Genomic DNA, 9937 nt, shown 5'->3' with positions numbered 1-9937 from the left:
ACCTATATTGACATATTAGCATCAAACAATCCATTTTGGGTGATTAGTGGAATTGGACGGCGAACAGAAAGGGCCAGTCCGGTCCAGTAAACGGATCTCCATTATCAATTCAGGGGTTAAGGGTGGACGAAAACACCCGCAAAGTACCGCGAACCCATGCGGTGCAGTTGGCTACCATATAAAAGGTACCCGAAGTAGGTTCGAACTTAGTCGATTGTGGGTTGTTGTTCTAGAAACGTCAAAATGTACAAGTTTTTGATCGCGTCTGTTGTTGCCCTTTTGGTCATCCAGGTATGATTTATTTATTTTTAAAAGATTATATTTAAAAGTAAATAGTTTTACTCGAAATTTTATCATCAAATTGTCCTATTTACTAAAGATTTCAAATATAGAAAAAAGTATATTTGCTTGTGAAAAGATCTAGCCTCTACTTTGAATCATCCTGTATATAAGGCATTAATAAATTAGGTTAATATAGAAATAATTTCCCTTTTGTTAACTAGGATGTTAAATGCTTTTAATCTATTTTTGTCTTGCTTTAATATTCTCGAAATTCCTCTTTAATTTTCCTACTCTTTGTTTTGTCATTATTTGTGTTTTCTCTTCACTGTTCTGTGTCACTGTCTTTGTAATTATTTGTCATGTATTACTTAATTATGTTGTTTTTAATTTTACTCTACTTAAAAGTGGGCTGCTTTTTACATAAACATTATCCATACAATAATTAGGCTCGTTTTATAGTTTCATGGCATAAATCTTGACATTTAATAGCGCCCTGTTTATACTTTGATAGTAGCAAAATTTTCGACACAGACTGTTTAAAAAGTTGACCAATATTTTCTATTAACACTTTTTCTCTCTCTGTCTTTTGATCTACAATTGAGACAAAAGAGAAACAAACCTTTAAGTCTGCTAATACAATTTATTATAATCAAACGTAGGGTCCTGTGTGACGCTCCGAGAGTGTCTAGCACTTTTATAGCTTTATGGAACCAATTTTGACACATAGTTCTTTTCGGATATTCCTCGTTGGATCACGTGTTACACTCCATTGTGTACCATTAAGGCAGTCACGGGATAACTGTCAGATTATCGTCTGACTCATGAAAAAAGGAATAACCGAGTTATGTTTATTAGTAAAGGTTGTCACAGTTTTTTATTGAAACTTGCTGTGGTTTAATATTTCAGAAACTGTAACAATATTGGGTCACTGTGTAGCTTTGATAAAATATACAGGGTGTACCATTTGATATTTACGACTTTTACCATTTGAAACGCAACGCTGTTTTTCAAAACAGTCCTCTCTGGTTTGGTTAACACCAACTTTAATCGAAAATATCTCAGAAACTGTAACAACTTTGTAGGGATCATATTGGGTCACTGTGTAGCTAGGAGTGTGCGCAATTCAACGGTACTAAAATATACAGGGTGTCCCATTTGATATTTACGACTTTTACCATTTGAAACGCAACGCTGTTTTTTAAAACAGTCCTCTCTGGTTTGGTTAACACCAACTTTAATCGAAAATATCTCAGAAATTGTAACAATTTTGTAGGGATCATATTGGGTCACTGTGTAGCTAGGAGTGTGCGCAATTCAACGGTACTAAAATATACAGGGTGTCCCATTTGAAATTTCAACTTTTTTCCCTTGAAACGTAAATATCACATATTGTAATATTACCAAATTTGTAACCACCAAATATCTGTCAGTTATGGTTTTGACATTGACAACATCCCCTAAATTCGTAGGTATTTACGGTAAATAAAAAGTGACCAATGGCTGTACACATTTCTCTGATTATTAGTTGAGGATTTTCTCTAAAAAAAGATCTATAATAAGTACTATAAAGTTTTTGTTAAATCTAGCAAGTATTCGTAAACAATCATTTTTTTAGAAAAATGGGGGTTTGCATGCAAAACAATGTGCAATACTTTGGTTTATCGTTCTTTGTCTACACAATTTAATATTAAGGTCAACAGAGGGGCACGATTAATCAGAAGAACGATTAAAGCCCAGTAAACAAAAGTATTTAAAAATGACTTGCTAAAAACAGAATCCTTCTCCTGATTATTTAGTATTTTCTGTGAGTTAATCAAAATAGAATTTACATACAATTTGCAATTTTATAATAACATTACATCAGCAAATATAATTTAAGCGTGTCGGATTCATTATTTGTTTTCTTGATGAGCTTAGCTGAATGAAAATCGAGACTTCCCGTCAGCTTAATTATATCGAATGCACCTTGAAATACAGGTGTGGTAAATCCAAAACCGACCATAGGAAAACCGTGTAACGGACAGAGAAACGTAGATAATTGCATGCGCGGGAAAAAGACAGAAAACGAAAAAAATATCAAGTAGGCCATATTTTCAGTGCGCTGTTGCCAAAATCCAAAACCGTCGACAAAATTAATTTGGTTCTTTGATTATTCTGAAGCGAGTTGTGTCAGGGATTACTCAAATTTACACTAACATAACACACTACTTTATTGTTGAATAGTAAACTTAATAAAATACCAATTAGAGTAACAAAAAAAATTAATTTTGTCGACGGTATTGGATTTTGGCAACAGCGCACTGAAAATATGGCCTACTTGATATTTTTTTCGTTTTCTGTCTTTTTCCCGCGCATGCAATTATCTACGTTTCTCTGTCCGTTACACGGTTTTCCTATGGTCGGTTTTGGATTTACCACACCTGTATTTTAGACTGATTACTAATTAAACACGTTTTTACTTGCAGGGCATTGTCTGTAAACCATCGGCCAAACCTAAAGCCGACTCAACCATTGACGATTTGGCCAAAAACGCTCAAAATCTCGTTCGCAACGTCAGTCAAGCCATCGATGGACAACTTCCTGATGCTTCCAAAGTGGCTCAAACTCTGACCGAAACCTCCCAACAATTGGCCTCAAAAGTCAAAGAAGTGGTGGACAACCTGAACAGCCAAGTGGGTTTTTCTGGGGTTATTAACAAAAAAAAAATATATAGAAATGTTGTTAATTTAGGCTCAGGAGCACAAAGGAGACGTTGAACAAGTCATTGCTCAAATCAAGACCAGTCTGACCAACACCGCCCAAAAATTGCAGGCAGCTATCGGACCGGAGGCCGTGAACAAAGCTAAAGAACTGAAAAGCAACCTGGACGAGGGTTTGAACAAAGCCATCGCTCAAGCTCAGAACTTGGCCAAAGCCGCTGAACCTGAAGCTGAAAGTAAGTAAACTTTCTGAAAAAGTGACATTTTGACAACATGGCATTCATTCAATTACTACATGAAGAAAAGTGTTCTAGTATTCAAACTCGTGTTTGTACGGTCGAATTTTGCTTCCAACCAGTAACAAGACTTGCAGCAAAAAAAATGCAACTAAAAGAACAAGAGAAAAACATCTAAATCCAGACTGGCCATATCCACATGAAATCAGTGGCAACAACGGATTTTTCGTCGTAATTCTAATAACGGTTATTAGTAAAACACTTTAATACAATCTTGTAGAGGATCAAATTTTCTACAACTTTTCTTATTTACACTTTTCTGTAGCTCCTCAAATAACAGAACTTACCTCCAGTCAAAATAGAGTTAGTTTGAAGAAAACAGTTTAGTGCACTTTGTCATATTTTGCCTTTGAACTCCTGAAGGAGGCCCTTAAAGGCCAAAATACTTTTATACAGTCTCGTAGAGGATGAAATTTCCTACAACTTTCCTTATTTACACTTTTCTGTAGCTCCTCAAATAACGGAGTTTACCTCAATCGAAATGGAGTTATAGTTTTAAAAAAGCAATTTGGTGCTCCTTGTCATTGTTTGTCTTGTAACTTCTGAAAGAAACTTTTAAGGGCAAAAATACATGCAATTTTGTTGAGAATGAATTTCCTACAACTTTTTCAGTTCAGCTACTTCAACTCGACATGTTTTGTTCTGTATAGTTTGTCTCTAAATTTGTCGTTTTAGAGATATTTACCATTAAACACTGTTTCAATATTTGGAAGTTTGTAGAAGGCAAACAGTTAATGTTAGGGCAAAACGGTTTGCATGTTTACATCTCACTTTTCTGAAATCTGTATTATGAGCAAATTATCAAGATTTTTTTTTTAAATTTTTTAAATAAACTTGCTAAAGCCTAAAAAATTGAAATAATATCTCAAAAATGACAAAATTTAGAGAGAAAATTGTCATTTCTAAATAATATAATTCTACTGGCAAATTTCATTGGATTCTGTTACTGGTTGGAAGCTTATTTTAATAGGAAATATCAAACTCAAAGCTTTGTTGCCAAATTTCCTTAAGAATCCCAGAATAAATGTGATTAATCACGTATTTGAATTGCAGAAGTGAAAACTGACTTGACCAACACGGCCAAAACCCTCCTCGACCAGATCGTGCAAATCAGCAAAAACCTGAAGACGGAATTGGAGAAAAACGTCGCCCAATCCTAAATTAGGGGCGTGAAACGTTTTAGTTAAGTTACAAAATGACAAATTTTCTTTGAATCAGATATTATATGTTATTCGCATAACGTTAAGATGCCTGTAGATTTTGTGATTTTAGGGTTGTATAAACCCTGTTTGTTTTACTAATCAACTATTTTTGTAGTGTAAAGAAGTACCTGTGAGAGTTTCTGTACTGATTTGTGACTTAATAAAGAAATTCAGTTTGAACACATACATGTAATTTTTTTTATACTTTTTAGACAATTTTCAAAAAAATTTATCTGCGAGTGATGTATCAAATCAAAACCATAAATTTATTTTCCTCTTTAGAACAATGATATGAAATAATAAACTTTTAGTAGTGTCTACAGGTGTGGTAAATCCAAAAGCGACCATAGGAAAACCGTGTAACGGACAGAGAAACGTAGGTAATTGCATGCGCGGGAGAAAGACAGAAAACGAAAAAAATATCAAGTAGGCCATATTTTTAGCGCGCTGTTGTCAAACGCCGTAAGTATTCAATACCCTCGACAAACTTACTTACGGCGTTTGGCAACAGCGCGCTAAAAATATGGCCTACTTGATATTTTCTTCGTTTTCTGTCTTTCTCCCGCGCATGCAATTACCTACGTTTCTCTGTCCGTTACACGGTTTTCCTATGGTCGCTTTTGGATCTACCACACCTGTATAGTCTAAATCAAAGCAAAATAAGATGACGTAGCAATATGACATAGAAATGCTTTGAATGTGATGTTGCTTCTTTATCTGTCACATACGTCATAACTTTTTGATTCAAATTTTTGGCATAAGTATCTTGAAAGAAGCAATGTGGGCAGTGGTCTGAAAACTGTTGGAAAACTTACTTTATTCAATTTAACGTAACTAAAAAACACATGAACGTATTTAAATAAATACTTTTATTACCTATTCCAATACATAATCAAACGAATAAACTATATTTTAGGTGGCAGGAGTTTGGGTGCCATTGGTGACTTTGGCCAATAATTCGTCACCAGTTGCTTTCACCTTTTTACCAAATTCGTCAAACACTTTGGTGGCGTTTTGGTACAATTCACTGGACTAAATTTCACAAAAAAATATCCTCAAACACCAAATTACAAAAAAAAAACATTCAATTACCTGAATTTTGGATACAAACTCGTCCAAACTATGTTTGGCCGAATCTAAAAGCTCTTCCAGGTCATTCTTTTGATTACCAGCTGGGGCCTCTCGACGTTCACGGAACGTTACCACATTAGCTTCGGATTGAAGAGCGAAAAACTGCCAAAAAATGCCAAACTTTGTTGAGATACAGAGGAAATTGACGGGAAAAACTTACGTGGAACAAGCAGACTGCTACCACAAAAATCAGTGCCAGTTTAGCTGCCATTGCTGTATTGGGTGGTTTAGAGAGCAAAGTGTTACTATCGAATAAAATTAGAAATTGTGGATTTTTAAATATTAATAACCTTTTATCTCAGTAAACACCCGTATCAACCCGTATTGTAGACAGAAACCGATTTGCTTTTAACATAGTTTATTCCATTTGATTGTTACAGTCAGAGAGGATACTGAAAAAGTGCAAATCATAACTGACATTTTTGAAGTTACTTTGACAGTTGCAACTTTATACTTTACCACAGTGGGTTTTGGCTTGTGATGGTCAAAAAAGCAGCTTTTAGTTTGCTGCTTTTGTAGTAATGGAGAAAGTAAATATTTTACTTTACCGAGAAAATTTGACCAGTAAATTACAAATATTGTGTTTCTGGCAGTTCAAATTTTGGTACAGCTTTTCTGCTTGACTGTACCAAGTTTTGAAGGGTTTTTTCACGCTATCAAATAGGAAATTTAATGAGGATTCCAAAAATGTGCTTAAAACAGTCATTTTCTTACTCCAAGTGGGTTTTACAGGCATTTTGTCTCTGACTGTCCTTTCAAAATTTGTTTCTGACAGTTCAAATTTTGGCACAGCTTTTCTCCTCGACTGTACCAAATTTTGTACGGGTTTTCACGCTAACAAATAGGAAATTTAATGAGGATTCCAAAAATGTGCTTAAAACAGTAATTTTCTTACTCCAAGTGGGTTTTACAGGCATTTTGTCTCTGACTGTCCTTTCAAAATTTGTTTCTGGCAGTTCAAATTTTGGCATAGCTTTTCTCCTTGACTGTACCAAGTTTTGTACGGGTTTTTCACGCTATCAAATAGGAAATTTAATGAGGATTCCAAAAATCTGCTTAAAACAGTCATTTTCTTACTCCAAGTGGGTTTTACAGGCATTTTCTCTGTGACTGTCCTTTCAAAATTTGTTTCTGACAGTTCAAATTTTGGTACAGCTTTTCTCCTTGACTGTACGAAATTTTATACTGGTTTTTTACGCTATCAAATAGATAATTTAATGAGGATTCCAAAAATGTGCTTAAAACAGTAATTTTCTTACTCCAAGTGGGTTTTACAGGCATTTTGTCTCTGACTGTCCTTTCAAAATTTGTTTCTGACAGTTCAAATTTTGGTACAGCTTTTCTCCTTGACTGTACCAAGTTTTGTAAGAGTTTTTCACGCTATCACATAGGAAATTTAATGAGGATTCCAAAAATATGCTTAAAACAGTCATTTTCTTACTCCAAGTGTGTTTAACAAGCAATTTTGTCTCTGACTGTCAAACTGTGCTCAAAAGTTGCAAAATTCAGAGTTTAAAAAAGCTTTTTTGCAGTATTCGAAACCAAACGTGCTTTTGGGATTTATGACAGTCACGTGACTGAGTAGTTAATTATCCTCCAATAACCACGTGATATCTGTCACTAATAACAAAACTGTCAAAATTAATGATAGTCGTATCATCAGAAAAATGATATATTTCAATTATGTCCGTTTCTCCATCATTGGCTAAGTTGTGTTTAGTTAGGACAGCTTAGATAAGTTTAGTTTAGACTGTGTTATTTTGCACCTGATCTGTCACATTCAAACCTCAACTTAATTTTTTTTTACACCTTACCGGTTATAATTATTTTTTTAACTTTTTAAAGAAATTGTTATTGTTAGTAAAAATGTACGGAAGAAAGTGTACAAAAGCCATCGACCTTGATGGTCAACTGATTCCCATTAGGTCCTGATAAGAGGTCAAATATCTGTACTCTTATCAAAGATTATAGTCCAAATGACCAAATTTGGTTGCATAAAACCGGCACGCCACTGATCACATAATGCTTATTAAAATTCGCATAAAGAAAAATGTCGTGTCAACCATTTTTCTCTAATGTACCACTCGAATATGGGACAATGTTAACATGGCAAAAACAACAGTTTACACTCTAGAAGTGGTGTTAAACACCATGGACTTTGATTGCCTTTCCGTTTACGCGTTTTTCCTTATTTCCACCGTTTTAGTAAGTTTTAAAACAGGTTTCAGATCAGTTTTTCAAACATTTTTTGCAGTTATGCAGTGCTGCTAACATTGAAGATGATTCCTTCGATCGGTCCTTTGAAATATCACCAGTCAGGTAAATATTTTCAAAGCAATAAACTCTACATATTACAGTAGATATACCATAGACAATGCGGGTTATTAACCAGTAGAAAGTTTGTAATTTGTTTTTTAGGAAACCCCCCGAAGATCAGTTTCTAGGGTTTATAAACAGGCTAGTAAATACTGGGTACACTTCGTCCAAAATTGCTTTGAACAGAATTGAAAAAGCAACCAAAAAACGCAAGGAATTTGGGAAACAATTGAGCGAACTTCTGTCCAATCTACCTTCTTACCACACTCAGAGGTTAATTGAGGAGAACCAAATAACTTAAAATGCTACCAAGAGGATTTACCTACGTTCTAATGGCCGCTTTAACCGTTATAGGCAATGTTTCTATTTTTTTAATTATGTTTAAAATTTACCAAATGTACCACAATTAACTCGATAATGTGCAGTATTTGCGTACAAAAAAAAGCTGGTTTTAAGTGTCATATTTGCTTGCCATTACATTCATTAACAATGGTAAATTTCGTTAAAACGCTAGTTTGTTTCAAGCTAATTTCGACCTTATAAACGTTGATTTTTCAAAGTAAAATTTTATGATGTCTGAATTTAGTTGCTGTTACGTTGTAAAGTTTATCATTGTCAGGCCCGTATTTAAAATATTTATAAAACAATATTAAAAAAAAAATTTGTTTAAATTATTAAGTGACTGTTAATTTTAACTTATTACAAACAGGAAGTTGAAATTAATAACAAATTTACTGTGGAAAGTGAGAGTGACCGACACAATGTAAATAAAACACTGCAAATCCAAACTTTTATTATTATAGTTTCCATTCATATACCACAATGCATAAATTATCTTTTTTTGTACTTATTGGTTTATTGTTTGTAGAGACGGTAAGTTTAGTTGAATACATATTAAACAATGCAAATAACACAACTTTCCTATAGGGCAGATCAGAATACTCAAAAAATCCTTCAGGCAGTTGTTCCAGGTTACTTTGTTCATTTTATGGAAATCCGTTAGGAAAACCAGCAGTTTTTAGGTCACAAAACGTGCAGATTAGACAGAAAAACGCTAAATTAGCTGCTGCCATAGCTGCAGCAGCCCAGTATTTTGCCCAACAGCAATCACCTGGTGCCCTTCCAGCTCCACCAGCTGACTTAGTATCCATAGCTTTAGCCTGTCAGCAACCTCGGAATGGTTACCCTACAGTACCAGAAGACCGGTTGGCTTACGGTTTCACCAAAATCCCAGTTGAAAATCCTTGTTACAAGTCTCAGGTGATGCATTTTTTTGTTTTTAAAATTCTCAGCATGATGGGGATGTCACCAGCAGGTCTGTCAAGCTGCTCTGGAAGAAGCTAGTTTACACACGATTAACGGTGAAGTGATGGAGCTAAATCAGAAAAAAGCACAAGAAAACGATTTGGTGGACCAAGTTTTGAGGCAGTTTTCCAGACATCCAACCCTTTCTGATTTAGGTTATGTTCCTGCAAAAAATTCTGAGCCAAATTTGTCTCCCTTTTGATGCCAGTGGAAATTTTGTGATTATTGTACAAATTAGAGTGTCAACTAATTTTTGTGTTTTTATTAAAAATTGGCTGGATTGGATGTTTTTGTTGGGTCTGTAGTAATTTTCAGAAAAATTAAAACAATTTGTACTAAATTAGAAAAATGATTAATTTAGCAACAATGCAAACATTTGACACTAAATTAGGAAAGTGGTCAGTTTGAAAGCAATGCTGATATGTGATTAAAAATCATTTATGAGTAATTTGAAGTTACACTGCTTCATCCAAGTGACTGCACCAAAACAAATATTCTTAGTAAAATTGGGCAACACGCTAACAAATAGGAAATTTAATGAGAATTCCAAAAGTGTGCTTAAAACAGTCATTTTCTTACTCCAAGTGGGTTTTACAGGCATTTTGTCTCTGACTGTATTTTCAAAATTTGTTTCTGGCAGTTCAAAATTTGGCACCGCTCTTCTCCCTGACTGTACCAAGTTTTGTACGGATTTTTTACGCTATCA

The 9937-nt window shown here is 34.4% G+C and overlaps 4 protein-coding genes across 5 annotated transcripts; 3 read left to right on the top strand and 1 right to left on the bottom strand.

Annotated features, from left to right (window-relative positions):
* Positions 1-131: 131 nt before the first annotated feature.
* On the top strand, positions 132-4663 carry LOC145726583 (uncharacterized). The gene is made up of 4 exons (XM_081975745.1): positions 132-291; positions 2748-2954; positions 3013-3217; positions 4331-4663. The coding sequence occupies exons 1-4, from the start codon at positions 244-246 to the stop codon at positions 4435-4437; spliced, it is 567 nt and encodes a 188-aa protein (XP_081831871.1). The 5' UTR covers positions 132-243; the 3' UTR covers positions 4438-4663.
* Positions 4664-5327: 664 nt separating this feature from the next.
* On the bottom strand, positions 5328-5931 carry LOC145726584 (uncharacterized). Its single transcript, XM_081975746.1, has 3 exons — positions 5771-5931; positions 5572-5712; positions 5328-5511 (listed from the first exon to the last, which is right to left on the bottom strand). The coding sequence occupies exons 1-3, from the start codon at positions 5819-5821 to the stop codon at positions 5392-5394; spliced, it is 312 nt and encodes a 103-aa protein (XP_081831872.1). The 5' UTR covers positions 5822-5931; the 3' UTR covers positions 5328-5391.
* A 1673-nt stretch (positions 5932-7604) lies between these two features.
* Positions 7605-8714, top strand: LOC145726760 (uncharacterized). Its single transcript, XM_081975990.1, has 3 exons — positions 7605-7815; positions 7865-7929; positions 8029-8714. Exons 1-3 carry the CDS (start codon positions 7717-7719, stop codon positions 8225-8227), a joined length of 363 nt encoding a protein of 120 aa, XP_081832116.1. The 5' UTR covers positions 7605-7716; the 3' UTR covers positions 8228-8714.
* LOC145726758 (uncharacterized) lies at positions 8665-9571 on the top strand. 2 transcript variants are annotated; one of them, XM_081975989.1, is made up of 4 exons: positions 8665-8799; positions 8854-8897; positions 8949-9186; positions 9242-9571. In XM_081975989.1, exons 1-4 carry the CDS (start codon positions 8749-8751, stop codon positions 9431-9433), a joined length of 525 nt encoding a protein of 174 aa, XP_081832115.1. In that variant the 5' UTR covers positions 8665-8748; the 3' UTR covers positions 9434-9571. The 2 variants fall into 2 exon arrangements, with proteins under 2 accessions (XP_081832115.1, XP_081832114.1); XM_081975988.1 differs by having other exon boundaries at positions 8854-9186.
* Positions 9572-9937: the final 366 nt, after the last annotated feature.

Source organism: Ips typographus, linkage group LG3, assembly GCF_016097725.1.
Source record: "Ips typographus isolate SLU linkage group LG3, UJ_Ityp_2.0, whole genome shotgun sequence".
NCBI lineage: Eukaryota > Metazoa > Arthropoda > Insecta > Coleoptera > Curculionidae > Ips > Ips typographus.
This window is presented reverse-complemented; position numbering and strand designations above follow the sequence as displayed.